Source organism: Anolis sagrei, chromosome 11 (genome assembly GCF_037176765.1).
Source record: "Anolis sagrei isolate rAnoSag1 chromosome 11, rAnoSag1.mat, whole genome shotgun sequence".
Taxonomy (NCBI): domain Eukaryota; kingdom Metazoa; phylum Chordata; class Lepidosauria; order Squamata; family Dactyloidae; genus Anolis; species Anolis sagrei.
The window spans coordinates 15,510,113-15,538,064 of NC_090031.1; the positions used below are offsets into that span (position 1 = coordinate 15,510,113).

The 27,952-nt window shown below is 45.4% G+C and overlaps 2 protein-coding genes across 2 annotated transcripts in view; both read left to right on the forward strand.

The window, feature by feature from the left end:
* Positions 1–19,967, forward strand: part of CYSRT1 (cysteine rich tail 1) — a 42,030-nt gene extending 22,063 nt beyond the window's left edge. The window contains exons 2-4 of the mRNA XM_060757274.2: positions 3,758–3,814; positions 9,252–9,466; positions 16,714–19,967. Coding sequence (XP_060613257.1) covers positions 16,760–17,164 — 405 coding nt within the window. The 5' untranslated portion in view covers positions 3,758–3,814; positions 9,252–9,466; positions 16,714–16,759 and the 3' untranslated portion in view covers positions 17,165–19,967. The remainder of the gene's footprint in view (positions 1–3,757; positions 3,815–9,251; positions 9,467–16,713) is intronic.
* A 6,436-nt stretch (positions 19,968–26,403) lies between these two features.
* On the forward strand, positions 26,404–26,971 carry RNF224 (ring finger protein 224). Its single transcript, XM_060757683.2, has one exon. It carries the CDS (start codon positions 26,404–26,406, stop codon positions 26,926–26,928), a length of 525 nt encoding a protein of 174 aa, XP_060613666.2. The 3' UTR covers positions 26,929–26,971.
* Positions 26,972–27,952: the final 981 nt, after the last annotated feature.

The following is a 27,952-nucleotide window of genomic DNA, read 5'->3' on the forward strand; positions in this document are numbered from 1 at the left end:
TCCCCAAGGGTCATTTTGTCCAACCTCCTTAGAAAGGATCATCCAATCTCTCCTGACAGATGGCCAGCCAGCCATAGGTATGATTGAGAGAGATATGATAGATAAGTTATGATTGAGAGGGAAATGTATGACATATTTCATGAGCTGGATGAGACCCCCAAGGGCCATTTAGTCCTTAGAAAGGATCATCCAACCAGCCATAGATATGATTGAGATAGACATATGTATGTGATATATAGAGAATCCTAGAGTTGAAAGGAACCACAAAGGCCATCCAGTCCAACCCCTTTCTGCCAGGGAGCAGGACACCATCCAAGCCCTCCCGACAGATGTCCATCCGGCCACATAATAGATAGAATGACATATGTATTTGGTACAGAATCATAGATTTGGATAAGAAATATGCATATATATGATACATAGGGAATCCTAGAATTGAAAGGGACCCCCAAAAGCCATCCAGTCAAACCCCCTTCTGTCAGAAAGCAGGGCACCATCCAAGCCCTCCTGACAGATGGCTGTCCAGCCATAGGTATGATTGAGAGAGAGATGTTAGATAGATAGATATGATGGAGAGGGAAATGTATGACATATTTCATGAGCTGGATGAGAATCCCAAGGGCCATTTAGTTCAACCCCCTCAGAAAGGATCATCCAATCTCTCCTGACAGATAACCAGCCAGTCATAGATATGATTGAGATATACATGTGTATATGATATATAGAGAATCCTAGAGTTGGAAGGGACCTCTAAAGGCCATGTAGTCCAACCCCATCTGCCAGGCAGGAAGACACCATCCAAGCCCACCCGACAGATGACCATCCAGCCATATATATGATTGAGAGAGAGAGAGAGAGAGAGGGATGACAGCTAGATATATCATAGATGTATTGTATCTTAGAGCTGGAAGAGATCTTAATGGCCATCCCGTCCAGCCCCATTCCATCATGGAAGACACCATCCAAGCCCTCCCAACATATGACCATCCAGCCATATGTATGACTGACAGAGAGATGACAGATATGTCATATCATAGAGCTGGAAGAGATCCCAAAGCCTATCAAGTCCAAACCCATTCCATCATGGAAGATACCATCAAAGCCCTCCTGACAGATGACCATCCAGCCATATATATGATTGAGAGAGACGACAGCTAGCTATATCATAGATATATCTTAGAGCTGGAAGATATCTCAGTGGCCATCCAGTCCAATCTCATTCCATCATGGAAGACACCATCGAAGTCTTCCCAACAGATGATCATCCAGCCATATATATGATTGACTGAGAGAGAGAGATGACAGCTAGATATATCATAGATATATTGTATCTTAGAGCTGGAAGAGATCTCAATGGCGATCCAGTCCAATCCCATTCCATCATGGAAAACACCATCCAAACCTTCCCTACAGATGACGATCCGGCCATATGTATGATTGAGAGAGAGAGAGAGATGACAGATAGATATATAGTACCTTAGAGCTGGAAGAGATCCCAAAGGCCATCCAGTCCAACCCCATTCAATCATGGAAGACACCATCAAAGCCCTCCTGACAGATGGCCAGCTAGCCATAGATATATTAGACATGACAGTGAGAGAGGATCGATATGATTGAGAGGAACATAGACAAGTAGAAGAGTCAAGTAAAAGTTGGCGGTGTTGGTGGTGAGGGAGAAAGCCTTCTGCACATGCTCAGAGGCATTCACTCTTCATGATCTTTGTGCTTGGAAACAGGGCTCAGCACCCGCACCGGGCTTCACTTCTTCCCCCCAAAAAATGTCCCTCCGGACCAGTCTTACCTGTTTCTCTGAGCAAACAGGGCTTGGAAAGGGACATCCGCGTGTTTTTTCCTCCATTTCCCCATTTTCCACGCAACCCTTGGCCTTGTTTCCCTGAAGAACCAGTTGGCTTTGATTCGGGGCAAAAGGTTTCCACTTGGGGCAGAAAAGGAGGAGGAGGAAGGGCAGCCGAGATGCAAAAGATGAAGGGAAGGACACAGGAGAGAAACCTGAACACCTCTGAACCGGTTTGTGCCAAATGCAAACAAGAGGCAGTTGGGAAAGGCACAATTAAAGCAGGATACCTAGATCGTTACTTAAAGAATCATAACAAAGGTTCCAAGGAAAAGAAATCATGTCTTCCTGCAGCAAGAAAGGAAAAATGAGGGAAGCGCTCGGCCCCAAGGAGCCTACACTTGGCCTGTGTTGCAAGGATGGGAAGAGTTAGCAATGGAATGGAAGGATGGAAGGGAAAGGAAGGAAGAGGGGAAGCAAGGAAGGAAGAAAATAAAGAAAAGAATGAAAGGGAAGGAAGGAAGGGAAGGAAAATTAAGTGCAAGGAAGGAAAGAAAGAAAAGGAAAGGATGGTAGGGAAGGAAGGAATGGGAAAGGCAGGATAGAAGGAATTAAGGTTGAAAGGGAAGGAAGGAAAGGATGGAAGGAAGGGAAAAGGAGGGAAGGAAGGGAAGGAAGAGAGGAAATTAAGTGAAAGGAAGGAGAGAAAGAAAAGGAAAGGATGTTAGGGAAGGAAAATTAAGTGCAAGGAAATAAAGAAAGGAAAGGATGGTAGGGAAGGAAGGAATGGGAAAGGCAGGATAGAAAGAAGAAAGGTTGAAAGGGAAAGAAGGAAATAGAGGAAAAGAGGGAAGGGAAGGGAAGGGAAGGGAACGGAAGGAAGGAAGGGAAGAAAAAAGAGGGATGAAAGGGAAGGAAGAAAGCAAATTAAGTGAAAAGTGGGAAAGAAAGAAAAGGAAAGGGAGGACGGTAGGGAAGGCTAAAGAGGAAAGGAAGGAATAGGAAAGGCAGGATAGCAGGAAGGTTAAAAGAGAAGGGGGAAAAGAAGGAGGGAAGAAAATAAAGGAAAGGATGGAAGGGGAGGAATGAAACAAGGGAAGGAAGGAAAGGAAAAGGAGTGAAAGGAAGAAAAGGAAGGATGGTAGGGAAGGACAAAGAGGAAGGGAAGGAATGGGAAAGGCAGGATAGCAGGGAGGTTAAAAGGGAAGGGGAAAAGGAAGGAGGGAAGAACATAAAGGAAAGGATGGAAGGGAAGGAAAGGAAGGAAAAGGAAGGATGAAAGAGAAGGAGGAAAGGAAATTAAGTGAAAGGAAAGAGAAAGAAAAAGAAAAGGCAGGATAAAGAGGAAAGGAAGGAATGGGAAAGGCAGGATAGATGGAAGGAAGGTTAAAAGGGAAGGGAGGGAGGGAAGAAAATAAAGGAAAGGATGGAAGGGAAGGAAGGAAGGAAGGAAGGAAGGAAGGAAGGAAGGGAAGGAAAAAGGGATGAAAGGGAAGGGTGAAAGGAAGGATGGTAGGGAAGGATAAAGAGGAAAGGAAGGAATGGGAAAGGCGGGTTAGAAGGAAGGAAGGTTAAAAGGGAAGGGGAGGAAATAAAGGAAAGGATGGAAGGGAAGGAAGAGAAGGAATGAAAGGGAAGGAAGAAATTAAGTGAAAGGAAAGGAAAATTGTAGAGAAGGATAAAAAGGGAAAGAAAGAATGAGAAAGGCAGGATAGAAGGAATGAAGGTTTAAAGGGAAGGGAAGGAATAAAATAAAAGAATGGAGGGAAGGGAATGAAGGAGGACAGAAGGGAGAGGGAAAGAAAGAAGGAAAGAGACAGGAAGGCTGGAAGGGGAGGAAGGGGAGGAAGGTGGGTGTACTAGCTGCCTCTTGTGGGTTCTGGGGACATTCTGGTGCTGTTCCAGAGAACACAACCTGCATTCAAATGGGCCGGAGGTTCACCCCCAATGTTTGTTTTCCAGGCGGCACCAACCTGATCCTGGCAAGAGACTCTCCTCCGATTGGAGTGCCAGAGGCAGGTAAGAGAGACATGGGGAGGCCTCTCCCTGCCTTGCCAATAAACCATCACCAGTAGCTATAAGCCAGTACTGGGTGCATCTACACAGTGGAAAAGATGCAGTTTGGCCCCACTTGAACTGTCAAGGCTCAGTGCTAGGGAGCCACCCCCTTCTCCTCTGGTCCGGAGGAGGCCCAAGCAGCCATAAGGCCCCCATCCATCCACCCATCGGCCTGCCTGCGCTTCCTGGGCCACTCAAGAGCAGAGCTTTATTTATCTGACAGTGGAGTTGACACTTGGTGACGCAGAGGCAGCCGAAAGGGATGCGGGCAAAAATAGCAAGGAAGAGGCCTGGCAGGAAGGAGCGCCAGCACAGGGATAATGGCACACACAACAAGGAGAGGGGGGTAGGGTGGCCTTCCGGGGTTCCCTTTGCCCCAATGGGCCCACCCCATATTGCCACAACCCCCAGCAGAGTCTACGCATCCTCCCTACACAGTGGCAGTCTACCAGAGGCAAGGAAGAGATGCCTGAGTGCCCCCGAGCTGCACAGAATCATAGGAGGGACCCCCAAAGGCCATCCAGTCCAGGCTCCTTCGGCCAGGCAGGAAGCACCATCCAGACCTTCCCGACAGATGGCCACGCAGCCATAGATATGATAGATAGACAGGTATGATTGCTATAGAGATAGATATATAGACAGACAGATAGATGTGATTACTATATAGATAGCTATGTAGATCGATCGATCGATAGATAGATAAACAGACAGATAGATAGATAAATAGACAGACAGATATGATTACTATAAAGATAGATAGATAGATATTATTACTATATAGATAGCTATGTAGATCAATAGATAGATAGATGAACATGATTGTTAGATAGATAGATAGATGGATGGATGGATGGATGGATGGATGGATGGATGGATGGATGGACGGACGGACGGACGGCCGGACAGACAGACAGGTAGATAGATAGGCAGACAGGCAGGATAGATAGATAGATAGATAGATAGATAGATAGATAGATGGATGGATGGATGGATGGATGGATGGATGGGCGGGCGGGCAGGCGGGCAGATAGATAGGCAGGCAGCAGGATAGATGGATGGACGGACGGACAGACGGACAGGTAAGTAGATAGATAGGCAGACAGGCAGGATAGATAGATAGATAGATAGATAGATAGATAGATGGATGGATGGATGGATGGATGGATGGATGGACGGACAGACAGGTAGGTAGATAGATAGATAGGCAGTCAGGCAGGATAGATAGATAGATAGATAGATAGATAGATAGATAGATAGATAGATAGATAGATAGATAGAAACACAGACACACATGTGATGGCTATATAGATAGATATATTTAAATAGACATATATGGAAGCTATAGATATGTAGATAGACATGATTGGTATATAGATAGATGTGTAGATAGATAGATCTGACAGATAGATCTGATTGATAGATAGATAGATAGATAGATAGATAGATAGATAGATAGATGAATTGATGACAGACAGACAAGGTAGATAGATAGATAGATAGATAGATAGATAGATAGATAGATAGAATAGACAAACAGAATAGGTGATAGATAGATAGATAGATTATAGATAGATAGATGATTGATAGACAGGATAGACAGATATTCAATATTTATTTACAACAGTTATACCCTGCCCTCTCTCACCCCGAAGGGGACTCAGAGTGGCTTACAAGTTATATGTACATACAATATGTTATATTATTAACATAGCACAATATTAGCAATATATATACTATATTGTACTATATCACTATACAGTAATATTATTGGTAATATGATATTTAATATATAATATTTTGTATTATTAGTATTATATAGTCTTACGTTTTCATATTATTATCAATATTATATGTATATACAACGTATTATATTATTTGCATAGCATAATATTAGTATTATATAGTACTATACTGTTAAATATATATTTGTATCATAGAATCTTAGTAGAGTAATCCAGTCCAATTCTGCTTTAACTCTGTTTACATAATTTTATGATAATGGATGAAATAGTCCAAGAAGTCCTTGGCCCAGTCACTCGTCACAATAAAATCAGAGTCCCTTGCCCTCGCCTTGACCATTTCTGTGCATGGATCTGGGCAGTGAAGAAAGCTGACCTCTTTTCTCCTCCCATGCAAGGCTGTTGTGCAGAGGCTGCAAGGTGCAGCCCATTCTTCCCTGCCACCAGGGGGCGCTCTTGCTCTGCGGAGAGGAACTCACAGAGTGCTTCCAAAGAAGGAAGCTTGTGGCGCCCTCTGGTGGCAAGAGGCAGTAACACAATTGAAAAGATGGAAAAGTAACCAACAGGACCATGCAGCGCCCTCTAGCGGTCTTTTTAAATGTCTGCATCAATATACTTTTAATATATACTTTGCTTTAACATCCTTCCAGTTCAAACCCTTTCTGCCTTAAAGGAAGGCACATTCGAATCCCTCCGAAAAGATGGCCATCCAGCCTCTGCTTAATAATAATAATAATAACAATAACAATAATAATAATATTCTAGATTTATAAGAGACCCCCCAAAAAAGGCCATCCAGTCCAACCCAATTCTGCCATAAAGGAAGGCACATTCAAAGCCCTCCTGACAGATGGCCATCCAGCCTCTGCTGAATAATAATAATATTTTAGAGTTATATAAGAGACCCCCCAAAAAAGGCCATCCAGTCCAACCCAATTCTGCCATCAAGGAAGGCACATTCAAAGCCCTCCTGACAGATGGCCATCCAGCCTCTGCTGAATAATAATAATAATAATAATAATAATAATAATAATAATAATAATAATATTCTAGAGTTATAAGAGACCCCCCCAAAAAGACCACCCAGTCCAACCCAATTCTGCCATAAAGGAAGGCACATTCAAAGCCCTCCTGACAGATGGCCATCCAGCCTCTGCTGAATAATAATAATATTCTAGAATTATAAGAGACCCCCCAAAAAAGGCCATCCAGTCCAACCCAATTCTGCCATAAAGGAAGGCACATTCAAAGCCCTCCTGACAGATGGCCATCCAGCCTCTGCTGAATAATAATAATAATAATAATAATATTCTAGAGTTATAAGAGACCCCCCCAAAAAGACCACCCAGTCCAACCCAATTCTGCCATAAAGGAAGGCACATTCAACCCCTCCCAACAGATGGCCATCCAGCCTCTGCTTAATAATTATAATAATATTCTGGAGTTGTAAGAGACCCCCCCCCCAAAAGGCCATCCAGTCCAATCAAATTCTGCCATAAAGGAAGGCACAATAAAACCTTTCCCAACAGATGGCCATCCAGCCTCTGCTGAATAATAATAATAATAATAATAATAATAATATTCTAGAGTTATAAGAGACCCCCCCAAAAAGGCCATCCAGTCCAACCCAATTCTGCCATAAAGGCACAATCAAAGCCCTCCCGACAGATAGCCATCAGGCCTCTGCTTAATAGGAATAACAACAATAATAGAATTATTAACATTTATTTATTTATAACTCTCCTTTTGCTTCAAGTCAGGGCACAATATAGTCAAAGATAACCATAAAGGCACATAGTACAACGTGCACATATTGTGTATGTTGACACAATGAAATAAAGTTGGAAAGACCCCAAGGGCCATCAAGTCCACACCTATTTTGCCACAATCAAAGTCCCCATTCAACCAGACAGAAAGGGACAATCCACAGATGTCTATCCAGCCTCTGCATCATCATCAAATCCAAAAGTCACAGTTCTGCCATAAAGACAGGCACAACCAAATCCCACCCAACAGATGGCCATCCAGCCTGTGCTTTAAGGAGAAGAAGGGATGCTCAATATGTTGTCGAAGGCTTTCATGGCCAGAATCACTGGGTTGCTGTGAGTTTTCCAGGCTGCCTGGCCATGTTCCAGAAGCATTTTCTCCTGACAAAGAATTCCCCAGGCAGGAAGCAGCCAGACTTTGAATCTGCAAGGCCATTCAGTGTTAATCAAAGTGGCCAATGGCAACATTCACAATTGCCTCAAGTAGACAAGAGTTCTTTCTCCTACCCTGGACATTATCCCACAGATGTATAAACCCCACTTGCCTAGTTTTCCAACAGACCTCACAACCTCTGAGGATGCCTGCCATAGATGTGGGCAAAATGTCAGGAGATAATGTTTCTGGGACAAAGCCAGACAGCCCAGAAAACTCACAGCAACCCAATGATAAAAGAATTCTAGGGTTGGAAGGGATCTCAAAGGTAACCCAGTCCAACCCATTCAACCAGACAGAAAGGCACAATCCAGAGATGGCTATCCAGTCTCTGCAAATCCAGAATGAGAAGGGACCCCCCAAAAGTCCATCCCCATTCTGCCATAAAGGCAGGCACAATCAAATCCCTCCTGACAGATGGCCATCCAGCCTGTGTTTAAAGGAGAAGACGAGTGTTTGTATTTGATAACAGTAATAGGACACGATACCATAATGATTGTTGTCATCTATATAAATAAAAATGTAATGTGTGTGGGATTAACAGAACTCAAAAACGATTGGACGAATTGACACCAAATTTGGCCACAAGATACCTACTAACCCAAGGAGTGATCATCACTAAAAAAATGATTTTGTCATTTGGGAGGTGTAGTTGCTGGGATTTATAGTTCACCTACAATCAAAGAGCATTCTGAACCCCACCAACGATGGAATTGAACCAAACTTGGCACACAGTTCTCCCATGACCAACAGAAAATACTGGAAGGGTTTGGTGGGTAGTGTCCTTTGGTTTTGGAATTGTAGTTCACCTACATCCAGAGAGCACTGTGGACTCAAACAATGGCGGATCTGGACCACACTTGGAATGAATACTCAATATGCCCAAATGTGAACACTGGTGGAGTTTGGGGGAAATAGAATCTTGACATTTGGGAGTTGTAGTTGCTGGGATTTATAGTTCACCTACAATCACAGAGCATTCTGAACCCCACCAACGATAAAATTGGGCCAAACCTCCCACACAGAACCCCCATGTGGGCCACAGATACGCGTGGCGGGGTACAACTAGTCTATATAAATAAAAATGTAATGTTTGTTTGTGGAATTAACATAACTCAAAAACCACTGGACCAATTGACACCAAATTTGGTCACAATGTACATATCAGGCCAACAAGTGACCATCAGTCATAAAAACACTGAAAAACACAGCAGAAAAGACTTCAAAAGCAAAAAAAAAAAACAACAACATTACAGTGCATGCACAAATCTACATATACACAAATACATACAAACATACAAAACACATATACACAGACTGGACCGCAGCAATGTGTGGCAGGGGACAGCTACTAAAATATAACTAGAAATGTCCCCTTTCCAAGGGGAGGGCTTGGATGGTGTTTGGTGTGGCGAAAGGCACTCTGCACATGCTCTAAGGTCCCGTGTTTCCCTTCACAGGGCCCCACGAAGGCGTAATGGCAAGGCAAACAAGGAGGGAGTGACCTCACCAGGGCTGGAAAGGAAGAAGGAAGGAAAGAGTGAAAAAGAGAGAAAGGAGGAGAAGAGGGGAAGGAGGGGCCTGGAGGTGGCAGCCGCACAGGTGAGGGAGGCAGCCGCAGGGCGTGCCGGAGGCGAATCAGAGCAGACAACAGGACAACACTGGACCTCTACAGGTAAGGAAACCAAGAGAGAGAGAGAGAGAGAGGGAGGGAGGGAGGGAGGGAGTCTTTCTTTCCCATCCTATCCCACTTCATAACAACCCTGCGAGGTGGGCTGGCCAGGGACAGGACTTGAACCTGTGTTTGTGTGGGCCTCCTTTGCTCTGATGTTTGGTTGTGTGTGTTATGTGTTGTTTCAGGTCAAGAAAGCCAAAAAATAACGCTAAACGTTGCCTTTTAGGCACCCATTGAGAACAGAGCCATGTCGCCCCTTCGAAGTAGCAAGAACCGGTTCCCAAACAGAGCTGTATTATGCCGTTGCCAGGCCTTGGCCTGGAGCCACCCTGAGATCTGGCCCCGATCCTCTTCTTCCTTTCCTATATTTACTCTACGAGTAAACTGTATAAATCAGAAAAATAATTACTGTACATTCGTAATCTTAGTTTCGATATTCCATCTGAACATTAGGAAGGACTTCCCAACTGTAAGAGCTGTTCAGCAGTGGAACTCTTTGCCCCAGAGTGTGGTGGAGGCTCCTTCTTTGGCGGCTTTGAAAGAGATGGCCATCTGTCGGGGGTGCTTTGAAAGAGATGGCCATCTGTCGGGGGTGCTTCGAATGCAATTTTCTTGCTTCTTGGCGGAATGGGGTTGGATGGCCCATGAAGTCTCTTCCAACTCTATGATGCTATGATATCCCTGAATGGGGTTGGACCAGATCAGTGGTCCCCAACCTTCTAAACGCCGCGACCCCTTAACATAGTTCTTCATGTTGTGTTGACCTCCCAACCATAACATTATTTTCGTTGCTACTTCATGACTGTCATTTTGCTAAATCGTAATGTAGATATTGATTTATTTATGACATTTATGACATTTATATGCTGCCCTTCTCACCCTGAAGGGGACTCAGAGTGGCTTACAAGATATATACTTAAAATATATTATATTATTAATATAGTACAATATCAGTATTAAATATTACTATATGTACTATACTGTTATATTGTAATATTATTAGTAATATTACATGTAATATAAATATATAATTATAACATCATCATATTATTATTATATTGCATTAAATCATAATATTAAAATATAATATGTATATGAAATATATTATATTGCATTATATTATCTGATATGCAGGATTTATTTTCATTCACTGGACCAAATTTGGCACAAATACCCAATATGCCTGCATTGGAATACTGATGGGGTTGGGGAAAATAGATCTTGACATTTGGGAGTTGTAGTTGATGGGATTTATAGTTCACCTACAATCAAAGAGCATTCTGAACTCCACCAATAATGGAATTGAACCAAGTTTGGCACACAGAACTCCTATGACCAACAAAAAACACTGGAAGGTTTTGGTAGGCATTGACCTTGAGTTTGGGATTTGTAGTTCACTCAGACAATTATAGATCTGGACCAAACTTGGCACAAATAATATGCCCAACTATGAACACTGGTGGAGTTTGGGGAAACTAGACCTTGACATTTTAGATTTGTGGTTGCTGGGATTTATAGTTCACCTACAATCAAAAAGCATTCTGTACTCCACCAATGATGGAATTGAACCAAGTTTGTCACACAGAACTCCCATGACCAACTCCCATGGTGGGCATTGACCTTGAGTTTGGGATTTGTAGTTCACCTCCATCCCGAGAGCACTGTGGACTCAAACCATGATGGATCTAGACCAAACTTGGCACAAATACTCAATATGCCCAAATGTGAACACTGGTGGAGTTTGGGGGAAATAGACCTTGACATTTGGGAGTCGTAGATGCTGGGATTTATAGTTCACCTAGAATCAAAGAGCATTCTGAACCCCACCAATGATGGAACTGGGCCAAACTTTCCACACAGAAGCCCCATGACCAAAAGAAAATGCTGTGTTTTCGGATGGTCTTTGGTGACCCTTTTGACACCCCCCTTGTTGCGACCTCTAGGTTGAGAAATGCTGGACTAGATTACCTTTTAGGGCCCCCTTCCAGGGTTCTGTTATTCTGTGTTTGGGGCAATTCTGAATGATCCAAGAGGTCGTAATCCTCCCAAAGAAGGATTCCATTGGCCTCCAATATCTGATTGCTAGAGTCCTTTCCTATGGGGCATATTATGGTCTGGAATCAGCATACTTTGGCGGATTTGATCAGGGTCAGTCTTGGAAGCAATGGCACATTTATAATGACATGTTGCCTTCCATCCAAAGTAGGGCAAAGGTAAGATGTGAGGGGCGGAGTCACACCTGTTGAACCTTGACCTGTGACGGAACAGCAAGACCTTATCAGTCGTGTCCAAAATGGAAAATGCAGTCCGGGAAGTTGACAACAAACCCTCCCTCCATACATTCTTCTGCTTATCTCAGGACACCTTGAAATAGCATTGCTATTTAGAGGACACCTCATGCCTATGTTTGTTATAAAGGGAGGGTGGAAACTCTAGAAAGCCTCAGAAATATTGATTTAAGCAGCCCAGCCCAAAGCCAGGAATGAGGTTGCACCTCTAGGCCGCAAAGCCCTCCTTGAGATCCAGCGGGTCTGCTACACTGTAGAGTTAATGCAGTTTGACACTACTTTGAACGCCATTGCTACTGAACCATGGGATTTGTAGTTTGCTGAGATGCCAGCTTTCTTGGGTAGAGAAGGCTCAAGGCTTTGTAAGACTCCAACTCCCAAGATTACATAGCTACATAGCCAATTCACCCTGGAGTCATTCTCTTCAACACTGAATGGGCTGGATGGCCATCTGTTGTGAGTGCTTTGATGGTGTCTTCCTCTATGGCAGAATGGGTTTGGACTGGATGTCCCTTGGAGGTCTTTTCCAATTCTAGGATTAAATATATACAGATATCTATCTCAGTGGTATCTGACTATCACCTCTTTGTCTCATATCTATGGCTGGATGGCCGTCTGTCAGGACTGCTCTGATGGTGTCTTCTTTATGGCTGAATGGGGTTGGACTGAATGGCCCTCTCATATACTTATTTCTATCTCAATCATCATATCTACCATCTCTCTCCCATATCTATGACCACCTTATCCATGGCTGGATGGCCTTGTATCGGGAGGACTTGGATGGTGTCTTTCTTTATGACTGAAGGGGGTTGGACTGGATGGTCCTTGGAGGTCTCTTCCTATCTCACATATACAGATATCTATCTCAGTGGTATCTGACTATCGCCTCTCTTTCTTTGTCACATATCTATGTCTGGATGGCCATCTGTCGGGAGGACTTGGATAGTGTATTTCTTTATGGCAGAAGGGGGTTGGACTGGATGGCCCTTGGAGGTCTCTTCCAATTCTAGGATTATACATCTCTCATATACAGATATCTATCTCAATGGTATCTGACTATCGCCTTTCTTTCTTTTTCTCATATCTATGGCTGGATGGCTATCTGTCAGGAGTGCTCTGATGGTGTCTTCTTTATGGCAGAATGGGGTTGGACTGGATGGCCCTTGGAAGTCTCTTCCAATTCTAGGATTATATATCTCTCATATACAGATATCTATCTCAATCATATCTATCATATTTCTCCTGTATCTATGACCATCTTATCCATGGCTGGATGGCCATCTGTCGGGAGGACTTGGATGGCGTCTTTCTTTATGTCAGAAGGAGGTTGGACTGGATGACCCTTGGGGGTGTCTTCCAATTGTAGGATTCTATATCTCTCATATACAAATATATCTCTCTCATATCTTTGACCATCTTATCCATGGCTGGATGGCCATCTGTTGGGAGGACTTGGATGGTGTCTTTCTTCATGGCAGAAGGCGGTTGGGCTGAATAGTAATAGTAATAACGTATGCATACAACTACAGGGCATTCAGATAGGATTGCCAACTTTCCCAGATCTGTAGTAGGGAGGAAGACCCTGCTCAGTGTAGGGTTGCCTTCTGAGGGTCTTTGGGCCTGGGGTCTTCCCTGTCCCTGTCCCTTTAAGAGCAATCTGCAGGTGGTTATGGGATGATAACATCCATGTTGTCAACCCCGGTCCCTGATCTGGAAAAAAAGTAATTAATCTCAATCAAGATTTAATTTCAAATTTTGGCGGAAGGAGCGGAGGCGATGCCTCGAGAGCAGAGATTGGAAACACCTTCTTCTCCACGCCTTGGAAGCCGGAATCCAATCCAGTCCTGGTTCTGGAAAGGTATTCAAGGTGGAATCTTCCAGGGCTTCCTTTGGTTTCGGCCAAAAAGCCCCTGAGACCCAACCGAGAGAGAAACCCAGATAATGGGGATTAGGAAGGAGGGGGGTTCGTGTCTGGGGCCTGAGCTCAGACCAAGAAGATTTAGGAGGGAGCCATTGAGTGGAGGAGACAGGTACCTTTCGCCTGATTTGCCTGGAGAGGAGGAAGCAGACAGGTGAGCGGACAGGTATCCGAAGGGATGCCGCCTTCAAGATTGAGCTCGTTTTCTGAGAGTATTGGGGGGGAACCAAGAGAAGAGATGCCTCCTAAACATGACTGTGAAATCCATTGTTGGGGCTGGAGGGTCATCTCTCTAGAGGGCTTTTATTGTGTCTTCATGCATTGCGGAGGTTGGACTGGGTGATCTTTAGGGTTCCTCTATCTCTAAGAGTCTCCTTTAGGATTCTGTAGAACAGTGTTTCTCAACCTTCCTAATGCCTGACCCCTTAATACAGTTCTTCATGTTGTGTTGACCCCCAACCATAACATTATTTTCATTGCTATTTCCATTACTGTCATTTTGCTTCACTTATGAATCATCATGTAAATATCTGACATGCAGGATGTATTTATTATTATTATTATTACTATTATTATTATTACTATTATTATTATTATTATTATTATTTTGCTGACACAAAAACACAGTATGTCACAGCAAATGAGATCTATATGCTGGATTTCGTATCACAAAATCACAAGTCGAACACTTCCCAAGCGTCTAGGACTGTGTGATGTATATTATTGTTATTGTTGTTGTTGTTGTTGTTGTTATTATTATTATTATTATTATTATTATTATTATTTTACTGACACAAAAACACAGTATGTTACAGCAAATGAGATCTATATGCTGGATTTCGTATCACAAAATCACAAGTCGAACACTTCACAAGCGTCTAGGACTGTGTGATGTATATTCTTCTTCTTCTTCTTCTTATTTTACTGACACAAAAACACAGTATGTAACAGCAGATGAGATCTATATGCTGGGTTTTGTATCACAAAATCACAAGTTGAACACTTCCCAAGCATCTAGGACTGTGTGATGTATATTATTATTATTATTATTATTATTATTAATAATAATAATAATAATAATACAGTTCCTCATATTCTGTTGATCCCCAACCATAACATTATTTTCATTGCTATTTCCATAACTGTCATTTTGCTCCACTTATGAATCATCATGTAAATATCTGACATGCAGGATGTATTTATTATTATTATTATTATTATTATTATTATTATTATTATTATTTTACTGACGCAGTATGTCACAGCAAATGAGATCTAAATGCTGGATTTCGTATCACAAAATCACAAGTCGAACACTTCCTAAGCGTCTAGGACTGTGTGATGTATATTATTATTATTGTTGTTGTTGTTGTTGTTGTTTTCATTCACTGGATCAAATTTGGCACAAATACCCGATACCCCCAAATTTGAATACTGGTGGAGTTAGGTGAGATTGATTTTGTCATTTGGGAGTTGTAGTTGCTGGGATTTATAATTCACCTACAATCAAAGAGCATACTGAACTCCACCAACAATGGAATTGAACCAAACTTGCTTTTCCATTATGGTAGAAAGAGATTCTACCTTCCAACTCTAGGATACTCTAGGATATCTCAATCTATCTATCATCTATCTTTCTAGCATATTCATGACTAGATAACCATCTGTCGGGAGGGCTTTGGTTGTGCTTTTCTGTCTAGCAGAAGGGTGTTTGAACTGAATGACCTTTGAGGGTCCCAACTCTAGGAGCCCTTCATCCCATAGCCCTATTTCACTATGAACCTCTATTGTCTATTAATTTGGATGGCCATCTGTCGGGAGAGCTTTGATTGTGCTTTGTGGTCTGTCAGAAGGGTGTTTGAACTGAATGACCTTTGGGGGTTCCTTGTAACTCTAGGAGCCCTTCATCCCATAGCCCTATTTCACTATGAACCTGCTAATGTCTATGAGTCTGGGTGGCCATCTGTCAGGAGGACTTGGATTGTTGTATTCTTTTATGGCAGAAGGGGTTTGGACTGGGTGGTCCTTTGGGTCCCTTCCAGTTTTAGGATGTTGTTGTTGTTAAGCAGAGTCTGGATGACCGTTTGTTGGGAGGGCTTTGAGTGTGCTGTTCCTTTATGGCTGAAGAGGTTTGGACTGGATGGCCTTTGGGGGTCCCTTCCAATTTTGGGATTTTATTATTATCATTGCTATTATCATTAATTATTATTAAGCAGAGGCTGGATTGTCATCTGTCGGGAGGTCTTTGATGGTGTCTCCCTGCCTGGCAGAATTGGGATTAGACTGGATGGCCTTTGGTGGTCCCTTCCAATTTTGGGATTCTATTATTATTATTGCTATTATTGTTATTGTTATTGTTATTATTATTATTAAGCAGAGCCTAGATGGCCATTTATCAGGAGAGCTTTGATTGTGTCTCCCTGACTGGAAAAATTGGGATTGGACTGGATGGCCTTTGGGGGGTCCCTTCCAATTTTGGGATTCTATCATTGCTATTATTATTAGTACTTGTTGTAGTAGTAGTAAGCAGAGGCTGGATGGTCATCTATCGAGAGGTCTTTGACGGTGTCTCCCTGCCTGGAAGAATTGGGATTGGACTGGATGGCCTTTGGGGGTCCCTTCCAATTTTGGGATTCTATCATTGCTATTATTAGTAGTAGTTGTAGTAGAAGTAGTAAGCAGAGGCTGGATGGCCACCTATCAAGAGGTCTTTGATGGTGTCTCCTTGTCTGGCAGAATTGGGATTAGACTGGATGGCCTTTGGGGGTCCCTTCCAATTTTGGGATTCTATTATTATCATTACTATTATTATTATTATTATTATTATTATTATTATTATTATTATTAAGCAGAGGCTGGATGGCCATCTGTCGGGAGGGCTTTTATGGTGTCTCCCTATCTGGCAGAATTGGGATTGGACTGAAGGTCACTTTCAACTGTAGTATGGTATCTGAGGAAACCAGGGGATGTTATCAATACTGCGAGTCAAGCAAAAGAGGGGATGCTGAATTAAAAACACCCTCTTTCTCTCTCCCGGACAGGTGATTGGCTGACCCTGGGTTCCGGGGCTCCTCCGAGGGCAGATCCATGGACCGCGGGGTGACCATCAAGAACCCCTATGCCAGCGTGAGCCTCCCTCGGGCACAGCTGAAGGAGGACTTCCTGCGCTACTCCCTGGGTGAAGACCAGGCCCCGGGCACCGTGCTCTACAGCCCCAGCCATTTGCCCACCTACGCGGAGGGCCCTCCGGACCAGGCTTCGGGCCCCAGGGTGCCCACGCGGGAGTCCTGGGCCCGGCCCTTCAACCCTTACGCCAGCCTCTCCCTGCCCAACAGTGGGGCCGCTGCTCCAGAGCCTTTCCACTGGAAGAGCCAGCAGGCCTCAGGCGGCGGGGACAGCAGGGGCCCTAAAGGCAGAGGCTGCTGCTGCTGCTGCCCTTGCTGCCGGAAGTGCTCCCCATGCAGCAGGCGCTGCAACTGCGTCATCTCCTAAGGCAAGACCCCCAGGTTGGCCCCCAAAGTGCCACTGCTTCCGCCCAATGCAAACCGCAAGGGGCAATTCCGCTTTGAACCTTGACAACGTCGAAGCGAAGCAACACAAGACAGGGATGGAAAACTGGACTCTTTGGATGAAAGGGCTCTCCCTAGGAAGGAGCAGCACGCACCTTTGCACCCCACATGCATTGACTTTGTCTTCTCTGCAGGACTCCCTCAATCAGTCATAGAGTTGAAAGAGACCTCCAGAGGCCACTCGGTCCAGCCCCCTTATGCCAGGAAGGAAATGCACCATTCAATCCCTCCCGAAAGATGGACATCCAGCCTCTCATAGAACCCTAGAGTTGGGAGAGACTCCCAAAGGACATCCTGTCCAATCCCCTTCTGCCAGAAAGGAAGGCACCATTCAATCCCTCCCGACAGATGGCCATCCAGTCTCTCATAGATTCCTAGAGTTGGAAGAGATGCCCCAGAGGCCACCCGGTCCATCCCTCTTATGCCAGGAAGGAAATGCACCTTTCAATCCCTCCTGACAGATGGCCATCCAGCCTCTCCTAGAATCTTAGAGTTGGAAGGGACTTCCAAAGAACATCCTGTCCAATCTCCTTCTGACAAAAAGGAAGTGCCTCCTGACAGATGGCCATCCAACCTCTCCTAGAATCCTAGAGTTGGAAGAGACTCCTAAAGGACATCCTGTCCAATCTCCTTCTGCTAGAAAGGAAGGCACCATTCAATCCCTCCTGACAGATGGCCATCCAGCCTCTCATAGAATCCTAGAGTTGGAAGAAACTCCCAAAGGACATCCTGTCCAATCCTCTTCTACCAGAAAGGAAGGCACCATTCAATCCCTCCCGACAGATGGCCATCGAGCCTCTCCTAGAATCCTAGAGTTGGAAGGGACTCCTAAAGGACATCCTGTCCAATCTCCTTCTGCCAGAAAAGAAGGCACCACCCAGTCCCTCCTGACAGATGGCCATCCAGCCTCTTTGCCTGGAGTTTGAGGCAAATAGTTCCACTGGTGAACACCTCTTCTTACAGTCAGGAAGATCCTTCCTTATGTTCAGGTCGAATCTCTCCTGCTTCTATTGGAATCCAAAGTCCATAAGGGCAGAAGGAAACAAGCTTGCTCTTTCTTCCTTGACATCATTTCAAACATGTAAACATGGCTCTTCTCATGTCGCCTTCTCTCAGCATTCTCTTCTGCAGACTACACAGACCCAGCTCTGGGGGGGCCTTGTGATGGGGAGGGTCCCTGAGGGCCTCCTGGGCGCATACAGAGCCAATGGGGACTGACTGGGAGTGAGTCCAAGGGGGTCTGTGGCCACTGAGTTAGGCTTGGCTTTGAACTGGGGAGACAGAGCGGGGGCATTGTCGGAGAAGGGAGACAGCAGTAAGACCTGGAGCTTTAGGGCCCTTCTACGTAGCCATATAGCCCAGAATATCAAGGCAATAATCCACAATATCTGCTTTGAACTGGATTATCTGAGTCCACACTGCCATATACAGTGTTATGTTCCAGGACCACACGCGAAAAGTGAAAATCCACGAAGAGTGATGCTATATATTGAGTTCCGGGGTGAAGTAAAAAAGCACTTTAAAGAAATAGGTAAATCCAATTAGGTAAGAAGATAAGCAGGAACAAAGTAGTCCAGGGGAAATAGTTCAGCAAAGTCCATGAAAACAAAGTCAAAACTAATAAAATCCAAGAAACCTGGAAACATGAATCCAAGGCATGAATACAAAATCATAGAACCCAAGAATCAAAACCATGAAACAAAAGGCACTTAAACATGAATCTTCCAAGCTTGGCTTCCATGAAACAAGGACGAGATCTTGATTTGATTCCAAACGATGCTTCATCTGACTACATATCCTGTACATGGGACTTTTATCTCCTTGTTAGCTATGTTCCAAGCACTCAGAAATTGGTTTTAGTTTAGAATCTCTTATCTTTTTCTCTCGGAGCCTGGCAGAACGCCTAAGTCACTGTTCGGCTTTCCTGTTTTGACTAATCTCCTCCTGTCTATCTATTTGCTCATTAGTTTCTGCACCTGGTGCCGAGCTGTTTTCAAGCTCCAAATCATAGGAACTTTGATTTACCCCAATGCAAGAAGAAGGCCTTGTCCTTGTGCCTTCCCTCCGTGTGTTTGCTCTCTCTCTCTCTCCTCCCTGGGCAGGGACTCTTTGCTCTGGCTCTTCCACATTCTGAGCCTTCTCTCGGCCGAAACCCTTGCAGCCCTGGAGCCTTTCTAAGGAGGAGGAAGAGGCCTCCAAACGTTGCCAGAGGTGCCCCAGAGAGCCTCCCTGGGCCAGGCCACTCTACCTCCCCTTCCAGCCTCCCAAATCAAATTGCAAAGAGATGTTATGGGGTCGGAGGGGGTGACCCAACATTATGAAACATAAGTGGACTGGCTTTGGTGCAAAGCCCTTCCTGGGAGCCCTTCGGAGAGGTCTTTTCCAACCTTTCGGAATGGATACACAGACTGACATTGGAAGAGATGGTGAGTGGAGAAGCCCCAGAGGGTCCTTCTCCGGAGTGTCTCCTGCCTGATATATTTGGGGCCGACCCAAGCGAGCCAGAAAACCCTGAAGGCGGAAGAGAAGGGGGAAAGGGGGCTTCGTTGCAGTGCTGCGTTTTCCTCCCCGTGGCAAAAAAAGCTGCCTCGTGGGTGCTATTTTTAGGCCCACGTTGCCTTGCAAGGCGTTTGCATTGAGGGCGGAGGCGGCTTCCTTGGCACTGTTTTCAGAAAGGCGGTGGGAGGGAGGGAGGGAGGCTGGAAACAGGGCTTGTGAAACGATAAACTCCCTGCCACTGTGCATCATGTCTTTGTCGTGGTTTTCTTTGTCTGGAGGGAGGGAGTGTTGCATCAATCAGAGCTCCCTCGTGGCGCCTCTCAAAACCCAATCTTTCCAAAAGTGCTGGTTGGTTTTCCTGGTCCAGCTTTGCACTCCACAGAAGCATCTCAAAGGCCCCCAAAGATTGCTGGGCTAGTGGGACGGCAAGCCACAGCTCCCACGACTCGGTTGGTCTGGACAGTCAGTTCCAAAAGTGTCCTCAGGGACAAGGACCTTGCAATGGAGCTAGGCGTTTCTCCACCTGGGGGTCGGGACGCCTGTGGGGGTCACAAGGGGGTTTCAGAGGGGTCGCCAAACACCACATATTTCTGATGGTCTTAGGAACCCCTTTGGCAGAGAAGGCTTAAGATCTCTCCACCTGTCCTTCTCTTCCTTTTTGGAAAGAGACAGAAAATTATCCCATCAAAAGCCCTCCTCTGCTGTGTTTGGCTGGCCTCACAGCCAAGGGTTTCTGATCTCTCCTCCAAATGGGGAGGGGAGAGCAGGCGTGATCAGCGCATGGCAGCGTGGTGCACAGGTGCGGACAGAGGCGGCCCTAGGTTATTTTCAATGGTAAGCAAACAGTATTTTGGCGCCCCCCCCCTTCCCCCCAACCAATCACTGATATATATTTTCTGTTCGTCATGGGAGTTCTGTGTGCCATATTTGGTTCAATTCCATCATTGGTGGAGTTCAGAATGCTCTTTGATTGTAGGTGAACTATACATCCCAGTAACTACAACTCGCATATGTCAAGGTCTATTTCCCCCCAAGAGTGCCTCAAGAGCACCCCTGGACAAAATCAACTATACTGCCTATGCTTACTTTGCGTAATGGGTTGAGCTGCCCCTGTGTGCGGATGAGGGAGACCGTGTGAGGCCGGAGGGAGGTTCATACCACTGAGTCCCTTCAAGGCATGGGGGTTCTGTGTGGGAAGTTTGGCCCAATTCTATCATTGGTGTGGTTCAGAATGCTCTTTGATTGTAGGTGAACTATAAAGCCCAGCAACTACAATCCCAAATGTCAAGGTCTGTTTTCCCTAGACTTGACCAGTGTCCTGTTTGGAAACAGATGGCAAATCCTCCCACCAAAGCCCTCCTCTGCTGTGATTGGCTGGCCTCTCAGCCAAGGGGAGAGCAGTTTTTAGACTCCAATTTGGGAGGGGAGTGTAGGCATGCTCGGTGCATGGCAGCGTGGTACGCATGTGCAAAGCGTGGGAGAGCATGCAAGGCTGGAGGGGGGCTCATGCCAGCAAGTCCCTTGAATACATGAGGGTTCTGTGTGGGAAGTTTGGCCCAATTCTATCATCGGTGGGATTCAGAATGCTCTTTGATTATAAGTGAACTATAAATCCCAGCAACAACAACTCTCAAATATCAAGGTCTATTTTCCCCAAACACCACCACTGTTCACATTTGGGTATCGTGAGTATTTGTGCCAAGTTTAGTCCACATCCATCATTATTTGAGTCCACAGTGCTCTCTGAATGGAGGTGAACTACAACTCTTGAAACTCAAGGTCAATGCCCACCAAACCCTTCCAGTATTTTCTGTTGGTCATAGGAGTTCTGTTTGAGTTCTGAGACTCCAAGTGGGGAGGGGAGAGCAAGCGTGCTCGGTGCATGGTAGCATGGTATGCATGTGGGGTTCAATTCCATCGTTAGTGGAGTTCGGAATGCTCTTTGATTGTAGTTCAACTATAAATCCCAGCAAGTACTACTCCCAAATGTCAAGGTCTATTTTCCCCAAACACCACCACTGTTCATATTTAAGCATACTGAGGATTCGTGCCAAGTTGGGTCCAGATCCATCATTGTTTTGAGTCCACAGTGCTCTCTGGATGGAGGTAAACTACAACTCTGAAACTCAAGGTCAATGCTCACCAAACCCTTCCAGTATTTTCTGTCGGTCATGGGAGTTCTGTGTGCCAAGACTGGTTTAATTTTATTGTTGGTGGAGTTCAGAATGCTCTCTGATTGTAGGTGAACTATAAATCCCAGAAACTACAACACCCACATGACAAAATCGACACCCCCCCCAATCAATCTCACCAGTATTGAAATGTGGGCGTTATTGGGAGGAGAGAGTAGGTGTGCTCGAAGCGTGGTACGCATGTGGGGTTCAATTCCATCGTTGGTGGAGTTCAGAATGCTCTTTGATTGTAGATGAACTATAAATCCCAGCAACGACAACTCCCAAACCTCAAGGTCTATTTTCCCCAAACACCACCACTGTGCACATTTGGGTATACTGAGTATTTGTGCCAAGTTTGGTCCAGATCCATCATTGTTTGAGTCCACAGTGCTCTCTGGATAGAGGTAAACTACAACTCCGAAACTCAAGGTCAGTGCCCACCAAACCCATTATTTTCTGTTGGTCATGGGTGTTCAGTATGAGTTTTGAGAATCCAAGCGGGGAGGAGAGAGAGCAGGCGTGCTTGGTGCATGGCAGCGTCGTATGCGTGTGGGGTTCAATTCCATCATCGGTGGGGATCAGAACAGCACAACCAAAGCCCTCCCAACAGATGGTCATCTAGTCATGGATATGCTAGAGAGATAGATGATAGATAGATTGAGATAGCTTTATCATAGTATCCTAGAGTTGGAAGGTAGCATCTCTTTCTACCATAACGGAAAAGCAACTTTGGTTCAATGCTATCATTGGTGGAGTTCAGAATGCTCTTTGATTGTAGGTGAACTATAAATCTCAGCAACTACAACACCCAAATGACAAAATCAATCCGTCCCAACCCCATTAGTATTCAAATTTGGGCGTATCGAGTATTTGTGCTAAATTTGGTCCAGTGAATGAAAATACATCCTGCATATCATGTTTCACATTACGATTCATAGCAGGAACAAAATTGCAGTTCTGAAGGAGCAACGAAAATAATGTTATGGTTGGGGGTCACCACAACATGAGGAACTGTATCAAGGGGTCGCGCATTAGGAAGATTGAGAAATACTGACATAACCCCATTGCAATTCACAGTTGACAGTCATTGGAAGCATAAGGGCTGAGCTCTCCCCTTTTCCATCGCTTCCGGCTCTGCAGGATTCCTGGGCGCATTGCTTGACCTCTATCCCCCCTATAAAAAAGTCCCAAGGTTGGAGGAACAGGAATGCAGCAAGACCGGTGGGGCCTGATTCACTTCCAGGAAAAAGAGGCCTTGCAAGTGGGCAGCAGCAGGAGGACCAAAGGCAGGCTTCCCTTTCTGGACTTCTCAAATAGTCATGGTGGGGGCGACAAAGCCACAAAGTAGATATCTCACTCATGGAAAGACACCCATTCAAAACGAATGGCGTCTTCCTTTATGGCTGCCCCTCGGAGTCTCTACCAATCCCGGAATTCTGTTATTATTATTATTAAGCAGAGGCTGGATGGCCTTCTATGGGGAGGGCTTGAATGGTGTCTTCCTTCAGGGGGGTTAGCCTGAATGACCCTTGTGGTCTCTTCCAACTCCGGGATTCTATTACTACTACTACTACTACTACTACTACTACTAGCTTGGGGACCCAGTGTTGCCCCGATTATTTGAAAAAGTCAGTTTCTAATTGTACCAAATGCATAAGGTTGTGAGTGAACCACAACTCCCATCATGCCAGGTCAACCTTGAAAAATTCTATCAGTACTTAAGGTTTGTCATGTTGGTCAAGTTTGCTCTGAAGGCATCATTGGTGGGGTTCAGTGTGTTCTCTGTCTACAACTCCCACTGTGATGAGTCAGTCCCCTCAAATCCCTCCAGTAGATTGAGTTAGTAATGGGGGTTGTGTGGCCCAGGTCCATCATCGGTGTAGGTCACAGCTTCCTTGGTTGTGGGCGAACTACAACTCCCAGAAAGGAAGGCTAGTTCCCCCCAAACCCCTCCAGTAATCAAAGTTTGGCATATTGGGTATGTGTGCCAAGTATGGTTCAGATCCATCAGTGTTTGGGTTCACAGTGGTCTCTGGATGTAAGTGAACTACAACTCTCCCAAATCAAGGTGAATTTCCCCAAAGACCACTATTTTTTGCTGGTTGGGGGGCTCTGTGTGCCAAGTGTGGTTCAATTCCTCCCTGGCCTCCCCTGGCCTCAGGCCACTGCACTTCCGGGGTCTGTGGAGGCCAGGGAGGGAGGTCTTCCCTGCTACACCTCAGGCTGCCTCACTTCTGAGGTCCTTGGCACCCACTGGAACTAAATATTTTATATTTTGTATTAACATTTTCAGAAATATTAATACAAAACAGCGAGTCCGCTAAAAGCGAACCGCGAAGTAACGAGGGAACACTGTGTTTTCACTTGTATTATGTGTATAGATTGTTAAGGAGAAGTTATATGGCCCTCTGCCAGGAGAGATTGGATGGTGTCTTTGGGTCCTCTTCTAACTCCAAGATCCTACGATATGGAAAGGGAGGCCTAGTGGCACAGCATCATGGTTTCTAGGGCTTTCGGAGACCCATTTTCCTAATGCAACCAGGGTGACTGGTGAGCTCTCCTGCCGCCCCGGAATGGAGAGAGGGAGCCTCTGCATCTGCCTGTGTTTCTGCGGCTATTGTCATCCGGGGCAACAGTAACCCTATCTGGCCAGGCTGGCCTCCTGCGGCAGATACAATAGCACAACTGTCTCGGAAACGTGAACCCCGCTGGCGGTGATCGCTGGCTGGAAGGAGAGGCGGCAGGAGGAAAGCCTGTGGGAGACAAGCGAGGAACCCCAGAGGGGCCACCAATCCCCAAGGACGGGACACCGGAATTCCCTAGGAAGGCACACCCATGAACAGGGCTGCATGCGCCTCTGCGCAGGATGCAGCAGGACCAGGAAATGTAAGTTTCCCCTTGCCAGGTATTTGCATGATGGTGGGAAGGGCAGGAGCAGAGGCACCCCTCACCCTCTTGCTTGGCGGCACCTTGTTCTGTGGGACATCTCCCCACCAAGACCCACATTGGACCATGCGGATAGGGAAGGCCGGCATTCAAGAGAATGCTAAGGCCGAAGGAGCCCTTTCCCATCTCAGTGAGGAAAGTATCGCTCTCCAGGTTTTGTTTTCGTTCCCTTCATTAAAGGGAGTTGCTAGGTCTCAGGATGGTCTCAGCTTGGGAAAACCGGCCTGCTAAAACCACTTCCTCGGGCCTTGCAAAGTATAATTTCTATTATAGCAGTGGGTTATGCAACTAGAAGGTGGCTCCCGGGGCAAGACGTCATGGATGTTGACCTCCATTCAAATACACGAAATGGATTTCCAGGCTGACCTGTACACCGGTCAGTTCTGAAGACAATTCAGCAGAAGGTGTAGACTTCGCTGGATGTTTGTAGGCAGAGATGCCCAACTTTGAAGGCTACCTTAGTGCAGTGGTTCTCAACCTGTGGGTCCCCAGATGTTTCGGCCTTTACCTCCCAAAAATCCTAATAGCTGGTAAACTAGCTGGGATTTCTGGGAGTTGTATGTCAGAAACATTAAAAAATTAGGTATTTTTAATTACAAAAATGTGAGTCAAACACTAAGAAGTTTAAATGGATGCAATGACTCAGCAAAAGCTGTCGTTGAATATAAGAAGGTATGCCTGCTGCTTAGTAACGCCTCACTCTGAGAAAGTTCTCAGTGTGAGAGAAGCCAGAGAGGTTTCTCTCTCACTGAGAGCTCTCTCACACAGAGAGTGTGAGAAAATGCCTCTGTGGGAGAATAGGTCTCAGTGGTAGTAGGCCTCACTGTGGGAGAAAGGCCTCAGAGTATAAGGTAAGCCTCAGTGTGAGAAGGTCTCTTGTATGAAGCTCCAGTGTGAAGGTTGAACTTTATTTGTGTCATGGAAACCTTATAAATAGTGCAACCATATTGTTTTGCTATAAAGAAAAGCCTCCTAAGGAAGAGATAACATTGGTCTATGTGTTTTTGTTCTTTTTATCACTTTGGGCTATTGGTGCTGGGTCACGCTTCTGCTAATAAGTTACACTGCTGTGCATTTATGAGGAGGGTCTTTTGCTAAATGTACAACAGAGTAACATATTAGCAGCAGCGTGACCCAGCACCAGTAGCCCAAAGTGATAAAAAGAACAAAAATGCACAGACCAATGATATCTCTTCCATAGGAAGCTTTCCTCTCTACTAAAATAACATAGTTGCACTATTTACAAGAACAAGATTTCCATAACACAAATGAACAGATGCATAGTAACTTTACAAGCAACAGCCTTCACACTAGAGCTTTCTCACACAAGGCTCCTCTCACAATGAACTTATACTGGAGCTTCACCCAGTAGCTTTTTACACAGCTTCATCCACTGGAGTTTTTTTCCCCATGAGGCTTCTCTCACACTGAGGTTTACCTCACATTCCTCAGGATGATACTAGCTTCGGCCTGCTATTTCAGTGCTTGACTCTTATTTTTGTAATTAAAAATACCTAGTTCATTTTTAAATATTTCTGTCAGAATGGTCACTCTCTTTGCCTCTCTCCACCGCTTTAGGATGCCTGGAAGCAGTGAAGCATCCGACCAGAGTCCAGGGCCTCTCCGCCCCTTGACCATGACTCGCGGCAGCCACCGTGTGGACTGCATCGTCTGCTTCGGCTCCTATGACCTTTCAGGCCGGCTGCCCCGCCGCCTCTACTGCGGGCACACCTTCTGCCAGGCCTGCCTCCGGCGCCTCAATGCTCCAGCCAACGAACAGTGGTGGATCCCATGCCCGCAATGCCGGCAGAGCACTCCCACCCCCCGTGGAGGAGTGGCCATGCTGGACCTGGACCTGACAGCCTTCCTGGCAGTCAAAAACGAGAGGGAGCACCCTCCACGAGGCTCTGGGAAGACCAAGCCTAAGGCCAACTCCACCAAAGAAGAGCCAGTCACCCGGCAGCCAGGCGGCATGTGCCAGGAGGCCCTGCCCCGGCCCCCTTTCCCGGAGAGCGACTGCTGTGGCCACTGCCTCTGCTGCGGGACCACCGCCACTTTCCATAGCTGACTGCGGGGGCCTTCTCGGGCCCTTAGAAACAGAGGCTGAGAGGTGCAAGGTTTGCACCAGCGGAGAAGCATGGGATTCCTGCCCCCACTCTTTGCAACAGTGGACCCAATGACCCAGAGCAGTTCTAAGGATGCCTTCCCTGGATGTCTTCAAAAAGCACCGGACCAGGTCCTGATCCTGGGGATGCTGCTCTGGAGATTGGATGTGTCCATCTGCATGGCTTGATCTCTACTCGATTTGGAGCTGTATATAAACTCATACCCTTTGAGGGTGATCCTTCTGGTGCCTGGACCTCTCTTGTGTGCTTCTGCGTGTTGTTTTTTAACATGGTGACCCAGCTTGTTTTCTTTCTGCATCTCCTTGACATGGCTTTCTCTTCGACATTAAAACTTTGGCCACTGATGGTCTGGCCAACAGGATACGTAACATGACAATACATAAAAAGAGGAGGGTAATCAATAAAACATTATTATTATTATTATTATTATTATTATTATTATTATTATATACACAACAAGTTTAGTACATAGCAAACAAGATCACTACACTGGCTTTTGTACTGGATCCCACGTCGGACCCTTCCCAAGTGTCTAGGACTGTGTCTAGGACTTCCCAAGTGTCTAGGACTGTGTCAGCAAATATTTTATTTATTTATTTATTTATTTAAAACATTTATATTCTGCCCTTCTCACCCCGAAGGGGACTCAGGGAGGAGCACAGCAAACATATATATGGAAAACATTCAATGCCGGGACACAAATTCTTATATACATACATAAATATTAAAAAACATTTATCAAAATATTAAAATACACCATTTACAAATAAAATACAAATAATGTGTATCGATCAAAGTCGGGTGGCCTTTTTCAGTTAACAGATGGTGATTTTGTTTTTAAGTTCAGGCCAAGGTCTTTAGGCACTGCACCCAGTGTGCCAATCACCACTGGGACCATCGGACCCATCCCAAGTGTCAAGGCTGTGTGATGTATCAGCAAATAATGCATGCAGTTTCGAGTAGGGT